The following is a 17,500-nucleotide window of genomic DNA, read 5'->3' as shown; positions in this document are numbered from 1 at the left end:
GAAACGCTCTGCCGTTTGTCCTGAGTGTGAAAGATGACAGCGAGGAAGAGGAAGGTGAGAGGAAGAAGCTCTGAGGCTATGCAGCTGGACTCTAATCCAGACTCATGTCCTCCTCGTCGTCCTTCTTGTCTTTGGCGTCTCCTTTGCTGCCCTGCATGGCTCGAGCAAACGCCTCCACGTCTGAGGACAAAGAGGAGAGGGTTAAGGGCTGACAGGACCATGGTACAGAATGACATCATCATCATAAGGGTTGACCAGCAGGTTGTGTGTGTGTGTGTGTCACCTCCTCTGTTGGCGGCGTCCACAGCCTCTGCTGGCAGACCGAACTGACTCATGAGGGGGCCGAGCTGACCGGAGGCCAAGGCACTGCTGAACATACTCATGGCCTGTAGGGGGAGACACAGTCAGCATCTGTGCGTGTGTGTGTGTGCATGTACATTTGTGTGTGTGTGTCCTCTCGCCTGCTGGAACTGTGGTGAGGTGAGTGTGTTCTGGATCTCGTCTGCACTCTGCAGTAAGCTCTCTCCGCTGGGCAGGAAGGGCAGAAGCCTCTGCTGGACCTCAGCGTTGGTGAGGATGGGGGCCATCATCTCTGGGGTGCACACAGTGGCCAGGTCCACTACAGAGCAGGAGGGGGGTCCTGTTAGTCATACTGGGGGACAAAGTGCAGTCTTTGTCCTCTCTGTTTGTGGTCTCACCTGCTGGTCCCTGTGCAGCAGCAGCAGCAGCAGCAGAGGAAGAAGAAGAAGAAGAAGCTGGGACGTTCATGGTGGCCAGGATGCTCTGGAGGTCACTAAGCTGGATGGGCTGGTGGGAGGAGGGGCTTCCTACAGAGGCTGGGACCAGGGGGGTCTGGGCTGCAGCTGTGGACCAGAACCACACACGCTTAAAGGGGATTCTGTGTGTGTGTGTGTGTGTGTGTGTGTGTGTGTGTGTGTGTGTGTGTGTGTGTGTGTGTGTGTGTGTGTGTGTGTGTGTACCTGGTGTGGAGGGAGCGACGCCTGTAGGAGAGACAGCAGAGGCCGCAGGGGTCACCGGAGTCGTGGGAGCCTGGGAGGAGCTCAGTCTAGGAGCTGCTCCTGAAGAAGGCGTGGCTGCTGCCGATTGGCTACGAGAGCTAGACAAGGAGGAGACGTAAGAGAGGAGCCAAGGTGTTAGGACACATGCAGCTCTACCTCTGCTCTGGTCCAGATCACTCTGTGGTGCTGCTCTGTGTCGGGGGTTCAGACTCACCTGGAAGAGGAGCTGCTGGTTGCTGGTCCTCCACTGCCCAGCAGATTGGCAAGTCCTGGTCCTGCTAGAGCTCCCAGACCTCCTTACACAAACAGAGATTAAATTCACAGTGAACAGTGGACGAGACAAAGAGAAGGAAAGGACACATGGAGAGCTGCTCACCAAGTCCACCCAGTCCTGTAGGCCCGATCAGCTGCATCAGCTGGTTGTGGCTCATGTTCCCCAGCAGGTTCTGCAGGCCTCCCTCTCCCCCGAGGGCTGAGAGCTCATGACCGCTACCTCCGCCGCTGCCTGGGGCTCCAGGGATGGGAGGGTTGTTCAGGTACTCGTTGACCTTACGACAGTGCTCCTCATCTTTCTCCGTCTTTGGCTCCTGATGGATGGAAGCAAACGCAATGTGTTCCTCATCTCCACCCACAGATCTCCAAACATCTCCAGCTCATCTTCACCCCTCATCTTCCTCTCACCTGCATCCAGAAGAACAGTCTCTTGGATCCGGCCTTGAACTTCAGCACATAGACCCTGCCGGTGGTGCACTGGGACACACGCTTAAACTCACAGTCATCAGGGAAGATGATCAGATCCTGGGACAGGGAACACACAACATGAGGAGGAAGAAAGGGATCACATGATACACACCAGGAGACACCACAGTAGTTACAGTTAGTCGTTCTTCACTCACGTCGTCCACGTTCCCGCTGGTTCTGTCCTTCCAGCAGAAGTGGATCAGGGAGTCGTCGGACTGCTGGACGTACACGCTGCCCTTGCGTTTGTCAGGGGTCACCGTGTTTCCCTTCAGGGTCATCTTACCCGCTCTGAACTCCACCAGGTACTTACTGGAGCTCCCCCTGGAGCCGCTCACCAAGCTGGGGAAGAGGGCGCCTGACGACATCGTGACTGGTCTGGGGGACAACGAGAGGACAGACACGTGACTGGGAGACTAGGAACATGTCGGACAATATGAAGCATCTTCAAGAATCTCATTCATTTCCAACTCTCGCCCGTTTACCTCATTCTGCTACGTCACCGCCAGCCTCTAACAACACTACGCTACTTTAGATCTACTTTACTCGTACTACTACTCTACATTAACAACAGAAAATAGAAGAAAACTAATTCCAAATGATTGCTACGTGACTTTATCTATTTTAAGCAACTTATCATCGGCCTACTTTGAAAGAATTTACACTTATATGGATGAAAAGTGTCCTCGGCGGTCAAGCCCCCGTTAGCCGAGTTAGCATCGTTACAGCTGCAGATAAAGGTTTAAAAGAGAACGAGCTTCGGCATTTGACACTTTTGAGTTATTAGAGAAACACTGACGTTGTTGTTTTTGTGTCACGGTGACTGTTTTAAAGCGCTCAAAGCGGATCGGTAGTGCTACACACGGGGATAGGCTAACAAAGTAGCGGGTCGAGCTCTGCGCTTCTGGCTGTGTCATGCTAACATGCTAACACTAGCCCATGACTTCGCTTAACCGACGAGCCACAAAAGACCAAACGTTGATAAAGATGCTCGAGTCGGTGAGGGATCAAACAGAACACCGAGACGACACACGCGTCATTCAGTCGCTTACTCCAAGTTACGCGTTTATTATGAACAACATGAAGCTTAAATACCTGAAGTTGTCTGATCAGAGTTCTGAAGTTTTCCTTCTTGTTTTCGGCTAGCAGCAACATTGACACTATTTCCGGCCCCAGCCCTTCACAATAAAACCCACATCCTGGGCGGAGATCTACGTGAATGGACTGAACCAAGCTCTGAACATTCACACACACAAACATAAACCCTGCGCCCATATATAAACAAAACCTCCTCACAAGTAGAAACGTCCCCCTGCCCTCAATCAGTCATGGTTTAACCCGGCTGTATAAAGTTCACCTGGATCTCTGCCTTCCTCCCGCACACAGCTGGATGACAGCAGCAGGTAGGAACCAAACGCGGCTGCTGCTTATTTGGTTTGTTTGCCGGACTTCAGATGTTTCTTGCTGGATGTTTCACACTTCCACACGCTCACACTCTGCTGTGTATCGAACTGTTATCCGTCGTATTTTCAATGCTGTTTTCCATACACCAGAGCCCGTGAGCTTCACTCTCTCTCTCACACTGTGATGATGTGTTTTTGTAAACCAACTTTGATCCCCAGCACTGTGACTAAGTTGCCATGGTTACAGTGATATTTAATGCCCAGTTACTATGTTGGGGCAATCTTCAAGCTTTGAGTTGGTATCAACACTAACAAAAGGCTCATATTTGATATACGTTTTATTTTCTATTTTCATGAAAATAGAAAATAAACACACACACCTCTTTGGTCATGACTGTTTTCTCTTTTTGCTGTATTGTGGGTAATGAAGTTCTTCTGGGGGAACTGTGTGTGATGAATTTGATGTGTATGGTTTGTTTTTTTCATGTGTGCACACATGTGAAGGGGTCATATTGTTTTTGTTTTACATTTTTTATTCCATGTATCCCTCTGTGTTTTGAGGAGAGGGTTTGTAGGGACCTTATGCTGTCTCATGTTTCATCATTACAGGTATGCTCATCAAAGGAAAAACACTTCGGTCATGTCTTTGTTTGCACTCTATGTAAATGTTTATTTCACTGTGTAGATTTTATTTTGCTGGCTTGGTTTATTGTGATGTCATTTGTGTGTGTGTGTGTACACGTAGCTGAGAGAGACGTTGTTTGGAGCAGAGTGTGTGGAGGGACCTTATGCAGTCCCTGGCTCATGTTTTGTCATTGCAGAGTGCTGTGGTGTCTGAAGTACACTACAAAACACTCAATACTGTTTGCTATACGATGTTTCTACGGATGTCTGAGCCGTCACTCTTTGAAATATTTAATCCTGTCTCTCATACACGAGAGCCCATGAGCTCTCACTTCACTGAGGCCCGTGTGCCTTCATGCTTTCAAACATTTAATGCTGTTTCTCATACACACGAGTCCATGAGCTCTCACTTTGCAAAGGCCACCTGAGCCTCAACTCTCTAACATTCAGTGCTGCATGTTTGCGTTGTGTTCATGTATGATCTGAATGCAGGCGTGGCTGCTGCTGAGCATGCTGCTGTCAAACTGCACTGACAGAATGGTGCTTTGGATCCTACTCACTGGTCTACTCACTGAAATGAAACTTCATTTGTTTTGTACTTGTACATGGGACAAACCTTCCTCTGGACAAAGTGAATACTTCTATCACTTATACTCCTCTTCTGTGAGAGCCCGTGAGCTCTCACTTTACCAAGGCCTTCTGAGCCTCTACTCTTTCAAACATTTCATACTGTTTTCTGTCATGGCAAAAACCCCATTTATCCTCTGATAGAAGGCATCTGACTTCTCTGTCTGCAGTTTTGTGGTTTAATGGCGGTATTTAGTCCTTGTCGGCTGAGGATAACTCGTGAGAGGACACCTTGAACTCAGGGGGTAAGGTGAAGACTGTGCACAGCCAGGGTCTGGGACTCTGACCTCAACCTCCCTCTAAAAGAGTGTGAGAAGTGGTTGCCTTACCGCCTGAGAACCAGTGGCACGCTCACTGCTGTAATTCAAACAGTGTGGCTGTTGACCTGGAACTGACAATTTGTTGAGTCCTACTCAGAAATAACGATTCTCCATCACCTGAAGGTGGATTGTGTCAGACAGGCCGCTGTAGAATCGAAAACATCGGGTCTGGTACCTTTTAAACGGTACTGGAATTTCAGTTGGGAACTCTACACACAGTTAGACTTTGGTCATGACTGATGTGTTATCTTTATCTTGGGGGGGAATTGTATGTTTAAGAATAAAGTCTAAGGATAAAAATCTGCAATAAAATGTTGTAAGGATAAAAGAATTGCTATTGCGAGATCGGTTCAAACAGTAAAAGTATAAATGCAAAGGATATTGATCCACCTCACCTGAGCGCTGGTATATGATTACCAAGTATAGTAAAAGGAGCACTGATCAACTCAGCATGAGGATTCAGGAGTTTGGATTCCCAAATATTGAAGTTTCAGCTCAAGAAAACGTCAAATCTTAAACAAAACAAAGGCTTGTGGGAGAACATATGCATGTTGGATCCAAGAGCCACATACTAGGAGAAGAAGCATGGCACTAGGAAGACGAGCACTTCACACACATTCTATGCAGACGTCAGCGGCAGGATGGGAGGATCCAGTGCGGCTGGATCCAGCTCAGCAACAGAACCTCCAGCATGCTCTTTGAGCTGGACTGAGCCTTCGCTCTTTCAAACATTCAATGCTGTTCCTCCTAGGCGAGAGCCCGTGAGCTCTCACTACGAGGAGACGCTTTATGAGGCACTGAACCAAAGTGAATCATAAGCGTGTGCTTTTCTGAGTGCATCTTCTAACACACTGCCACTGCATTTCCATACACCAGAGCCCGTGAGCTCTCACTACATGAAGGCCGTCTGAGCCGTCACTCTTTCAAAGTTTAAATGCTGTTTCCCATAAGCGAGAGCCTGTGAGCTCTCGCTAGGAGGAGACGCTTTATGATGCACTGAACCAAACCTTTCATAGTTTACCAAGTGTCTGCTCTTCTGAGTGAATCTTCTAACACTGTGACTGCCACCACACTGCCATACGCTAGAGCCCGTGAGCTCTCACTTCATGAAGGCCGCCTGCATGTTTGCTTTGTGTTCATGTATGATCTGAATGATGAATGAGTGGCTGCTGTCAAACTGCAACCACACAATGATGCTTTGGGTCCATGCCTACTGAAATGGAACCTCATTTGTTTTGTACTTGACTTCTTTGACAATTGACAACTTGACAATTACACTTGACTAATTTTAAGGAAATAAAAATTGCTCGTCGCTTGAGGGTCAGGTGTTGAAATGACAAAATAGAAGAAAATGGAATCTGATGTAGCATAAACCAGACTAGCAGCTAACCTAGCCCTTGTTTAATCCTTTAGTTTAAAATAAAAAGAGCGGTAGAGTTGGGTGCCTCCCAGAAACCCAACCCCTCGTCCTCGCCGTGGGAGGTGGAAACAGGCCGAGTCCAGGGGTTTCTCCAGACAGGATGCAGCGTATGATGCCGGGTAGCTCTGCTAGCTGAGCCTGACACAGCTGTAACCTGTCTGGACTTCACCTGGAGACGTGCAGGCTAACGGGGCTCTGGTCAAAGAAGTTAACTGTGCACTTGATCTTTAATGAGCATTGAAATGGCAACACTTGATTGTGTACTGAGGTGTCAAAATGAGTTTCATCCAAGTAGCTGACAGTTTAGAGCCGCTCAGCTGATCCTTAGCATTGACATGTCCTGTCATCATCTACAGACCGTTTATCTTTCACTTTCTCCCATTTTGATTTCACAATAACTCCAACAGTCTGAAGCTCAGTTGTTTTCTTGCAGCGTGTCATACCTCATGTCTTCACAGTGGATGAGTAAAGCACTGTTCTCTCTGTCCTGGTCCGTCTTGTATCGGTCCCCTCAGTTTGAGTCTGGAGACACCGCCGCATGTCGTTTTCGTTCTCATTCCGTCATTCTTTCCTTCTCTCTATTTGAAGTAGACATTTCCAGCATCTGAATTTAGAGTGCAGAGCTCTCAGCCAATCGGCTTCAACTCGCTTCCACTCTAACAGGACACAATACACACACAGGGAAGGCTGGAACAGCTTTAAAATTAAAAAACTTATACTAGTATGTACTTAAGTCTTAGAACCTGTGAAATATTTGAAAACGCTGAATGGGTGGAGGAAAGCCTAAAGGCCTGAGAATGAATGAATGGTTTCTGCCTGAAAGTAAGAAGTTACAAGGACCTCAAGTGCCTGAAGGACATTTAAAGACATTTGAATTGGTTTTAATGAGAAGCTTAATATTTCAAAAAATAAAAAAAGATATGAACACCAACAGTCATAACAATAATGTCCCGAATATTAGTTTGAATGGTGTCCGTAGGCTGAAGAATGTGGAACTAGATGAGTGCCAAAGAAACGTCTGTGTTAGGAAGCAATCACGGCAATGATGAAGATCCAAACCATACAACATTTAAAATATAATGTCATCAATCTAAACTACTGTGTTCTTTAAACATTCTTTACAAATATAAACTGTATATACATCCATTCTTTTACTGTTTATTGATTGCGTAATGATTAATGGATGCGTTTGTTTGCGTCGCGTTATTTTCGTCTTTACGTCCTGAGCGTGCCAGCTGTCATCATGCGCGCGCTGAGGGGGAGCAGATGGGCGGGGCTTGTATCCGCTCGCTCGCGCTCTACTCGGACTGACAGCTCGCTCGGCTCGCGCAGTCCCGGTATTGTAGCCGTTAGCTCCGTGGCTTCACTACCGGCGCTCTGAATGGTGTAACGAGATGAGCGCATCGTTATAAACGAGTCACGCTTCAGCTGGAACCCGGCGACCGACGCAGACAACCAGAGTCCGAGGGTAAGAACCGCAACAGGCCGCCCGAGTTAGTCCGCGGGCTGGCATTAGTTAGCTTTAGCGTCCCTGGATTAGTTAGCGTGCTAATGGCTAGGCTAACAAACATGGATGCTGTGTCCCTTTGATGCCTGGAGATTATCCGCTTTAACGGCGGGTTGTTTCCCGAGCCCGCTCCGCTCTGGTGCCGGGGTGAGAGCTAGCACAGGCTGGATCCGGTGCAGTGGGTGAGACGGAGCATTCCGAATAGGAGCGGGGCTGAATGAGGCGGTGGGGCTGTGCGGAGACCCGGAGTTCATTCGCGGTCTGTAGCGGAGCAGAGGGGGGTCAGTGCGACTCTGATCCGGTGGACAGACTCGGTCTCGATCCCAGCTGAGACGGGTGCGACCTCTCTGGGTACCGGACTGACTTTCATTTCGATCGTGACTTCCAAATCGCTGCGTCCAGTTTGACGTCAGAGCGTCAGAATACAAAGTGTTGTTTAAGAAGGTCAATCAAATAGAGGACCTCCTAAAGGTCCAGCTGAGGAGAGAGAGAGAGAGAGAGAGAGAGACGTCCGGATCGATTGACAGATCAGAGTCTTCAGGTTTTATTTCTTTGATCAGAACCGTTTATATACACACATAAACACACCATATGTTTAAATGGACTCCATAACTGAGCCTGTTTGTGTGTAGCTGTGTGAAATAGAAAGACGTGTCATCATTGTGTCAGTTTTCATGTTTAGACTGAAGCTAACACAAACCTGATCTATGATCTCTGTTGTGGTCTGTCGGTGGAAACAATCTGTTAAATTGGCCTCATTTCCTTTAATGAATTCAAAGGTCTGAAGTAGAGAGGAACAACAGGCAACGTGTGTGTGTGTGTGTGTGTGTTTATGAACATAATGTTACTAAGTCGCCCAGTGTTCAGCTCCTCTGTGTGATCATTAACCGTCCTCAGCAGCCCAGTTCTCCAGCTGAGGTCATGATGTCGTCACTACACTTCTGTCTTTGAGCACAAATCAATCGTTTTCCTTTCTCCAAATCCATTTTCTCCTCTTATCCATATTCCTCTGCTTTGTTTTTAGTTTAGTTGTGGTTCCTGGTTGGCCTCTGTATTCTAATGGGAAATATGTGTGTGAGTAAATGTGTAATGAGAGAAGTTATGTAATGCTGTGACCCCAGGTTTGTGTACAGTTGTGTCCCATAGAAACAGAGCTTTAGTAGAGCACGCTCCAGAGCAGACAGAGCTTTAGTAGAGCACGCTCCAGAGCAGACAGAGCTTTAGTAGAGCACGCTCCAGAGCGGACAGAGCTCAAGATGCTCGCTCATCCTTTTGAGTGCTTGTTGAAAGCGCTGACGTCATACAACAGTGGAGGAAGAGTGTGTGTGGCTGTAACCTCACCAGCAGACGGGCAGCTTTGTGTTCTCATGCATTGTTGTGTGTTTAGTCTAGTAACTCTGCTCAGAACTCAAAAGGATCTGGACTTGTGTTGTGTTGTTGCCTCAGTCTTGTGTTCTTGCCCGTCCCCGTCTTGCCTGAGCGTGCGGCGGGTTCAGACCTCATGCTCTCCCCTGGGCCTCAGCCCCGGGCCGGCACAGCAGCTTCATCACCAGGAACTCTGCAATGAGAGCAGAACAGCTGAGTCATCACCCAGTGCTCTCTTTACTCACCTGGGCTGTACAGATGAAGACACTGAGTCACTTACACACAGGCCGGCTCTGTTCAAATCCATCAGAATCAAATCATCTTATTTCCCCAAAGTGCAGTGGATCTCCAGGAAGTAAGGAGCTGCTGGGAGGAAGGGAGGCGTGACTGGAGAACGACGTCATTGGTACGAGCACTTGCTTGCTTGATTAGTCACCACTGAGTCACGTCAAAGCCGGGCACAGCAAATAAAGCTGCACCTCTGTCATCCTGTGAGCCAGGAGAGGAAGAGGAGGAGGGGAGGGAGGCTGCAGGGGCACTGGGACAGGTAGAAGGTCTAAGGTAGAAGATCTAAGGTGGCCTGGATGTAAGGAGAAGACATGCTGCCTGCTTCAGACCTCCATGTAGGAGGATCACAGCACATTCCTGATTCCTCCACATTGTTTTTGTCTCTGCTATTTTATCTTGAGGCTGCTGCGTTGTTGTCCTGCGTGTCTGGGACCCGGCGTGCCTCAGCAGACTCTAGGAGCTGCGTTATCTCACTCAGACACGCTCACATGCTGGGTGGCCTTATCAGTCTAACTTCAGCTACCTGGCGTCTTCATCTGCTCTCTGGAATCCTTTACACTCCTCCTGCGTATTTTGGTGGTGGAAGCAAACAGCCCACTGTCAGCTGAGCCTCACGAGCCTCCGAGGCTTTACAGCAGGTACCTTTGATCAGTAGAGTGACATCACTGATGGGGGTGTGGCCTGACGAGTCCCAAACCCACAGAGTGCAGAACGTCCCGGTGCAGGGGTCAGGTGAAGCCCGGCCCTTTGGAATGTGTGACCTTGTGTTCCTCGTGTGCAGAGAAGCCTGAAGGTCAAAGACACACACGAGAGCTGTTTGTTTTTGAGGTGAAGTGGCCGCCGGTGGCCTGGGGTCATGAGTGACAGCACGCCGTCAGTCCTGTGATCACACGTCACATGGGCCTGTCAGATTCCTCTTTCCTGTGGCTTCTGCTCTAGACTCTCTGTTCCTCTCGCCATCTCCTCCTGTGTGACCCCTCCTCTCTCCCTGCTGCTCTGTTCCTCTGCAGCTCTGTTCTCCCTGCTGCTCTGTTCTCCCTGCTGCTCTGTTCCTCTGCAGCTCTGTTCTCCCTGCAGCTCTGTTCTCCCTGCTGCTCTGTTCCTCTGCAGCTCTGTTCTCCCTGCTGCTCTGTTCCTCTGCAGCTCTCTTTCCCACACCCCCGTCATTTTTCACCATAGTGACGGGGAACAACAAGCGGACTGTTTAGTAAAGCGTTTGTCTGCGTCTGAATACATCTTCCAGTTTGTCTGAGGAGTTTGTTTCTGCACGTCTTCTCATGAAACATCTGGTGTCAGATTGCAGACCTGGAAATAGAGCGGAGAGAAGCTGATGTGTGAATTTCCACAGCAACTCTGTTAATTGGCTGCAGCGTCCTTAAAATAACTCCAAGTGTTTCAGGAGCAGAAACTCTTCATCCTCTTCAAAATGACAGATGAAAGATTTGTTTGAACCCAATTTGTCGTTGAACCCGACTCGTGGCGATGAGGGACTGAAGCCCACGTCCTCCTGCTCCTCCTGGGCTGCAGTGACGTGAGCCAACATGAGAAGATGGTGATATATGATGCTCTATGATATATGAGGAGTGTGTGTGTGTGCTCATGACGACATCATCACCAAAGACGTGAGAACCAATGAGAGCGGGAGACTCACTGGAGAGGTATCCACCTGTCCGTCACAGTCGGGCAGAGTTCTGTCCTCCTCGGTGCAGGTGAGCTTCATGTGTGCTGCTTGACCCTTGACCCCTGCTTGACTCTGCTGTCAGCTGATGGTCACAGACTCTGAGGTTTCTATGCAGACTGAGCTCAGTGAGACACAGCTGTGTGTACTGAGGCAGCTCACATTGCACATATGAGCCAAGGCTGCACGCGTGTGTGTGTGTGTGTGTGTGTAACCTGATGTCACTGAAAGGGAAACCTGCTCGTTCACACTGTTGACTCACAATCGCTGAGTGACTTCCTGTCTGTTTTTATTGATGCGTCTGTGTCTGTGTGTGTGTGTCTGTGTCTGTGTCTGTGTCTGTGTCTGTGTGTGTGTGTGTGTGTGTGTGTTTGTGTGTGTGTGTGTGTGTGTGTGTGTGTGTGTGTGTGTGTGTGTGTGTGTGTGTGGATACTGAGTAAGTATCTGAGGGAGCAGAGTGGTGTTTGTTTGTCTGAAGCTGCTTTAGTTTGGACTCAGCAGCCTGCGTTCATTGAGACTCTCACAGGAAGAGAACAGAACAAACATCATGCAGCTGTGAGGGGAACGCCACAGATACGCCACACACACACACACACACACATGCACACAGGGTGAAGGGTTTGTAGCTCTGTTCACTTTATTGCGTATCCATCTTATTCTACACGTCTCTTCTTAGTTGTAGGTATTCCTCTCATGTGACCCAGATGCTGCAGTGTCAGTTAATGTATACTTAGTATACTTAATGTAAACACATAGGTGTCCTTGCTGCGTCCTCCCTCAGGTCCTTCCTGTCATGAGAGCCGTCCTAACTGTGTCTTCACGCTGCCAAACTCCATTTCATTCCGAATTTCTGTCCCGGGGTGAAACTGAGGCTTCTCCTGAGAGTGTTGACTCTCGTTCTAGCTTCCTGCTCAGGAGAAGAGCTGACGAGGCGTTTTACAGAATACTGCTGGTTTGTCTTCCCAAGTGGGTCTACAACATGTTTGACGCATCAGAAGTGACCCTCATCTTCATCTTCATCTGCTCCGCCTCTGACAGCAGTGTGGATCGATTCATTCAAGAGGAACCCTGCTGGTTGAAGATCAGAAACATGGAGGGAGAGAGATGAGAGACGGGGCTGTGTGGAGGAGATGAAGAGTGTGTGCGTGTTAGAGACAGGGCTGTGTGGAGGAGATGAAGAGTGTGTGCGTGTTAGAGACAGGGCTGTGTGGAGGAGATGAAGAGTGTGTGCGTGTTAGAGACAGGGCTGTGTGGAGGAGATGAAGAGTGTGTGCGTGTTAGAGACAGGGCTGTGTGGAGGAGATGAAGGTGGAGGTTTGTTTGTCTTCTTCTTCCTGAAGCCGAGCAGCACAGCTGGACTCCTGCTGAGCTGGAAGCATGGAGCAGGTTGAGCTGTTTACAGGTGGAGTCTTGATGTTTGTCCTCTTTCTTGAGGCTGTGACAGCTGTTTCTCTTTCTGCCTCATTCCATCACTCTGGATGCTTTAAGGCTCAATCATCTCCTCAGGACCAAACGGCTCCTTCATCCTCTTATCTGCTCCTCATTTAACCACAACATGTCGCAACAAAAACTCACTTGTTGGCCAATTCATGGGTGTGACAGAACACACACTCACACACTCACACACACACACACACAGTCTGTTATTTCGGGTCACTTTGTTGCTTACAGGATGTGATTAATCAAAATATAAAGAGGAAACTCAAACGGTTTTCTGAGAGAACAAACAGAAAGAAGAAAGCCTCCATGAACGTGTGGAGGTCTGCTTGTGCTTATTGACAGCAGAGACTTGGCACACACACACACACAGACACACACACACGCACACAGACCATATGCGGTCACGTCTTTGTGTAGTGTGTTAATTCTTTCCAGCCTGTTTGCTCGTGTGAATGGAGGTGAATGGTGATTGGCTGCCTGGTCATGGTCTCACACACACACGTACACACACACACACACACTCACATTACATTACATTACATTACGAGCATTTGGCAGACGCTTTTATCCAAAGCGACTTACATTACATTACCACCCTACGCAGAGGGGGGAGCAATTGAGGGTTCAGTGCCTTGCTCAGGGGCACCTCGGCAGGGGCTCGAACCAGCAACCCTCCGGTTCCCAAGCGGAAGCTCTACCCACTGAGCCACTGCCTCCCTTACTCCCTACTCACACACATGCTCACACGCATGCTTGCATCACTTTGATAATCCCAATCCCAGTCGTACAGCCGTCGCTCCTATTGGTTAATCCCCATCAGGTGGGGCTTGAATCTGTGTTTCATGTGTGTGTGTGTTAATCTGAGGTACAGTAGTGGGCGGGGCTCAGGAGGAGGAGTTTCAGGGTTGCCGAGATGACGGCAGCCATCTGCTCCGCCTGCTTCTCCTCTCTGGGCTCAGTTACTGATGTAGTACAGTACCAGTGTGATAATCGCTCCTCAGGCCGCTCAGGCTCAGGCCGCTCAGGCTCAGCGTAAAGACCACGTGCGGCTTTACCTCCTGTGGTGAAGTTAAATCTGTCTGTCTGGGTGGCTGAGGGAGGGAGGGGGAGGGGCTTAGCGTGGCGTCTCAGGCCGCTGACCCTCACACGTCTGTCTGTGGAGCGGTCAGCTGAGTCCCAGCAGGGGTTCAGCTCAGTTCATGGAATGTAACTGGTGAGGTTCTGCTGGTTCTGGAGCTGCCTGGGCCCCTGCAGGGTTTGGACCCTGACCCCAGGATCATTCAGTGTCGGACTGTAAAGCCTCTAAAGTAAACAACAGTGATGTCACCCACGCTACCATGGTTACAACACTGATGTCACCCAGACTCCCAAAGCTACAACGTTGATGTCACCACAACTGACAAAGTAACAAAGTGTCATGGATGAGCTTCATCTCTGTGACGACAACAAACCAGCATCAACATGTGACCTGATGCTTCATTAGATGACCTGATCACCTGATGACCTGAACCATTTAGTCTGCTTCAGTCTCAGCTGCTCATGGTGTGTTTTGGTTTTTCCTACTTCCTCTTTCCATGATAGAGGCTGAGCGAGTGAGAACAAGTGAGTGAGTGAGGAAGAGGAAGAGCTAAACGCCATGGACCAGCAGAGGCAGAGGAGCCTCTCCACGTCAGGAGAGTCGCTCTACATTGTGCTGGGACTCGACAAGAACGCCACACCAGAGGACATCAAGAAATGTTACAGGTAGACAACCACACGCACACGCACACACACACACAGACAGACAGACAGACAGACACTGAAAGGCAAGCAGGAGTCTGTCACTAGAGCATGGAGTCAGTTTGAGTGTAATACCTTGTGAACCACTAGAGGGAGCCATAGACCTGAGCTCTGTCATTTTACCTCCTAGATTGATGTCTCATTGATGAAGCTCTTCTGTCCTTCAGTAAACACACACACACACACACACACACACACACACACACACACACACACACACACTGCTGCCTCAAAGTTAAGACTCAACTTGCTGCCCTCTTCTTCACTGAACATGTAGAGAGTTCTCCTTTTTTCACTTCCTGTTTAGTTAGTCTTTGGTTGAATCCTCTTAAGGCCTGAGGTCTTGACCCAATCACAGGACGTGGATGAGGACTCTGACCGCCCTCTCTCCCTCTCACTACAGGAAACTGGCACTCAAGTTCCACCCAGACAAGAACCCAGACAACCCAGACGCATCGGAGAAGTTCAAGGAGATCAACAACGCTCACTCCATCCTGTCCGACGCCACCAAGAAGAACATCTATGACAAATACGGCTCTCTGGGGCTCTACGTGGCCGAGCAGTTTGGAGAGGAGAACGTCAACACCTACTTTGTTCTGTCCAGCTGGTGGGCAAAGGTAGGATGCCTGTTCTCACCACGCTTAGGCTGCTGTTTACTATCAGCATCAGTCATCAATAAGTGAAGAGAGGAGCTGTGGAGACGGATCTGAAGATCTTCTCCTCTTGCTGAGTGAGTCTCGTCTTCTCTCTCTCCTCTCTCAGGCGCTGTTCGTCTTCTGCTGCTTGTCCACCGGCTGTTACTTCTGCTGTTGCCTGTGCTGCTGCTGTAACTGCTGCTGTGGTAAGTGTAAACCTCGGCCGCCCATGGACCAGGAGCCCGAGTTCTACGTGTCCCCCGAGGACCTGGAGGCCCAGATGACTGCAGAGGAGAGAGGTGAGTCCGTGTCCGCATGTGGAGTGTCTTCGCTCACAGCCAGTGTGTGTTCTCTCTGGTATCAAGGACGCACACACGTGTTTCTGTGTGTGTTTGGTTTCCACATGTTTCTAATGAGTGTGTGTGTGTGTCTCCACAGATGGCGGTGAGCCCATCATGGTGCAGCCGTCCTCCGCCACAGAAACCACCCAGCTCACCGCCGACGCTCACCTCAGCTACAAGACCGACGCTTACTGAGCGCACACACACACACACACACACACACACACACACACACACACACACACACACACACACACTCCGTCTCAAACCTGTTCCCAGTTCACCTTCCTACCAGTTAAGAGAAAGTTTGAGCAAATCTCTCCCTCTAAATGTCAAATGGAGGAAGAGGAGGTAGAGGAGTTAAATCTGTAGACGTATGTCATGAAAGAGGAGTCACACTCCTCCTCTTCTGCTCATTTCACATTCGGAGCTCCGCCTCTTCCACACATGACGGATTTTGTCTCCCTGACACACACACACACACACACACACTGATTGAGCCCATGTTAGTTAGTTGTTTTTCCTGGGTTGTGTGAGGAAGGAAACTTGTCCCTGTGTTGTAAACTGAATGTTTAGATTTAACGTTTCGTTTCTTTTCTTCTCTTGTCTGTAGATTTGCTTTTCTTTGTTTTTCTTATTTATGCTGTGGATGAAGTGAGGATGTTCATGTCCAAAGTCTTACTTTAGGTTTGTAGGTTGAAGTCTCCCCATAGCAACTGAGCTGACAACAATCAAACCCCCGCAGTGTTCCTGTCCCACCTGACACAGGAAGTGCTCCAGAGTCCTGACTTCCTGCTCCTTACACATATCATGAGGAAGTGCAATAAGAACTGAAGGGAAGCCTTCACCACCAAAACGGTTCCCCTGGAAACCGAGAGACCCGCAGCAGCTCAAACCTCCACCAAGACAGAAGAAGCTAAATGAGTTTATGTGTGATCAAAGCCTTCTGCCTCACAGAGACCTGGTGGAGGTTTGAGCTCCAGGCTCTGAAACCTTCAGAGACTTTTCATGCTTTTGTTTTGAAAAGTCTCCAACCTTTTTGAAATCTCTTGCCCAACTGCTGGCAAGAGTTGGAATTGCAGCAGTCGCCTCCCCGCTGCCCCCCCCCCCCATTCAAACCCCCACCTGACCCTTGCCCTGACCCCCCCCACCCCCCTTAGTGTCCAAATAGCTCCTTTAGTTGGAACCAGTGCAGAGCTACATTACAGCTACATTACAGCTACATTACAGCTACATTAGAGGACGTGTCTGTAGAGAACTGATTATTAGTAGAATTGGTCCTAAGTCTGATTGTTTTTTTCATTTAAATTGCTGTATTTCTTTTTAAGAAGTTGACAGAAACAATATGATAACATGCCGTTTGTGACGATGTAAGAGAATAAACTCCAAATGTACAAATCCAGTCCAAACGGGTTCAGGCCCTTTGGAGCGATGCTGCCAGTAACCATGGCCCCCAGGTCAGCAGAGGTCGAGCTGACGGCCTCTCTCTCTCTCTGTGTGTGTGTGTGTGTGTGTGTGTGTGTGTGTGTGTGTGTGTGTGTGTGTGTGTGTGTGTGTGTGTGTGTGTGTGTGTGTGTGTGTGTGTGTGTGTGTGTGTGTGTGTGTGTGTGTGTGTGTGTGTGTGTAGCCCGCAGCCTCTCCGTGCTCACTGAGTGGGGATCTGATCCTGTCATCTAATCTGTTTGTGTTTGTCATGTCACACCATCGCTGACCAATAAGATGCCTATGAAATTCTTTGTCACAAACTTCCTGTTGACCAAATCATGCAACAGCGTCCTGCCTGAAGACGACACAAACAAGAGATCAGTCAGCGGGAAGAGAACAACCAGAGCATCATAATAAGAACATGGACACATTCTTGTATTTATTTTATTTCTCTGATCTTTTTATTAACCCATTGATGACTAGCTGGTATGTAAAGGGGATGTATAGAACTTTAGGTGTGAGCCATTTTGACCCCATGTGACAAAATGGCGGCTCTGCTGTGTAAACGGGCAGCGGCTCAAAGTGTAGAGACGTAGAGGTTTAGTGTTCAGCATGGATCCATCATGTGTGCGTCTCACATGCAGACGTGTGGATGAGTGAACTATGATGTAATGTTGTAAAATAAATGTTTCTAATGCTTCTGAGTCTTGGAACCTTGTGACCTCGTTTGATTCACAATCCCACACTGTCAGGTGCAGGAAGCTCCTTAAAGCTGGAGGAGATGGAGCTGCAGAGCGGCACAGAGCTGCAGGTGGCTCCCCTCTGGACCGGGCTGATAGAAAGCAGCAGAGCTTCACAGATAAAGGTCACATTCACACACAACACCAGCTT

The 17,500-nt window shown here is 48.9% G+C and overlaps 3 protein-coding genes across 5 annotated transcripts in view; 2 read left to right on the top strand and 1 right to left on the bottom strand.

Annotated features, from left to right (window-relative positions):
- Positions 1-2,960, bottom strand: part of LOC142990004 (proteasomal ubiquitin receptor ADRM1-like) — a 3,103-nt gene extending 143 nt beyond the window's left edge. The window contains exons 1-10 of one of the 2 annotated variants that reach the window (XM_076139705.1): positions 2,853-2,960; positions 1,916-2,135; positions 1,701-1,817; positions 1,396-1,606; positions 1,234-1,315; positions 981-1,117; positions 699-863; positions 462-619; positions 284-386; positions 1-180 (exon numbers count right to left, since the gene is read on the bottom strand). The exon at positions 1-180 is cut by the window's left edge and continues 143 nt beyond it. In XM_076139705.1, the coding sequence (XP_075995820.1) occupies positions 92-180; positions 284-386; positions 462-619; positions 699-863; positions 981-1,117; positions 1,234-1,315; positions 1,396-1,606; positions 1,701-1,817; positions 1,916-2,125 (1,272 nt within the window). In that variant the 5' untranslated portion in view covers positions 2,126-2,135; positions 2,853-2,960 and the 3' untranslated portion in view covers positions 1-91. The remainder of the gene's footprint in view (positions 181-283; positions 387-461; positions 620-698; positions 864-980; positions 1,118-1,233; positions 1,316-1,395; positions 1,607-1,700; positions 1,818-1,915; positions 2,136-2,852) is intronic. The other variant, XM_076139707.1, reaches the window with a different exon arrangement.
- A 4,461-nt stretch (positions 2,961-7,421) lies between these two features.
- Positions 7,422-17,313, top strand: LOC142990003 (dnaJ homolog subfamily C member 5-like). 2 transcript variants are annotated; one of them, XM_076139703.1, is made up of 5 exons: positions 7,422-7,619; positions 14,011-14,172; positions 14,612-14,825; positions 14,971-15,142; positions 15,282-17,313. In XM_076139703.1, the coding sequence occupies exons 2-5, from the start codon at positions 14,066-14,068 to the stop codon at positions 15,377-15,379; spliced, it is 591 nt and encodes a 196-aa protein (XP_075995818.1). In that variant the 5' UTR covers positions 7,422-7,619; positions 14,011-14,065; the 3' UTR covers positions 15,380-17,313. The 2 variants fall into 2 exon arrangements, with proteins under 2 accessions (XP_075995818.1, XP_075995819.1); XM_076139704.1 differs by lacking the exon at positions 7,422-7,619 and adding an exon at positions 10,740-11,020.
- A 77-nt stretch (positions 17,314-17,390) lies between these two features.
- Positions 17,391-17,500, top strand: part of trim101 (tripartite motif containing 101) — an 8,229-nt gene continuing 8,119 nt past the window's right edge. Inside the window, exon 1 of the mRNA XM_076139699.1 lies at positions 17,391-17,500. This exon is cut by the window's right edge and continues 804 nt beyond it. The gene's annotated coding sequence lies outside the window, so the exon portion shown is untranslated.

Source organism: Genypterus blacodes, unplaced genomic scaffold (assembly GCF_046128005.1).
Source record: "Genypterus blacodes isolate CSIRO-AG114 ecotype Tasmania unplaced genomic scaffold, CSIRO-AGI_Gbla_v1 ptg000442l_1, whole genome shotgun sequence".
In the NCBI taxonomy this organism is placed as follows: domain Eukaryota; kingdom Metazoa; phylum Chordata; class Actinopteri; order Ophidiiformes; family Ophidiidae; genus Genypterus; species Genypterus blacodes.
This window is presented reverse-complemented; position numbering and strand designations above follow the sequence as displayed.

What these genes read in the sequence shown, in the direction of transcription:
- LOC142990003 (XM_076139703.1), top strand. Translation starts at nt 14,066, where the DNA reads ATGGACCAGCAGAGGCAGAGGAGCCTCTCCACGTCAGGAGAGTCGCTC. An exon ending in TGTCCAGCTGGTGGGCAAAG is followed by an intron (nt 14,826 to 14,970) that starts GTAGGATGCCTG and finishes CTCCTCTCTCAG; the next exon opens with GCGCTGTTCGTCTTCTGCTG. An exon ending in GATGACTGCAGAGGAGAGAG is followed by an intron (nt 15,143 to 15,281) that starts GTGAGTCCGTGT and finishes GTGTCTCCACAG; the next exon opens with ATGGCGGTGAGCCCATCATG.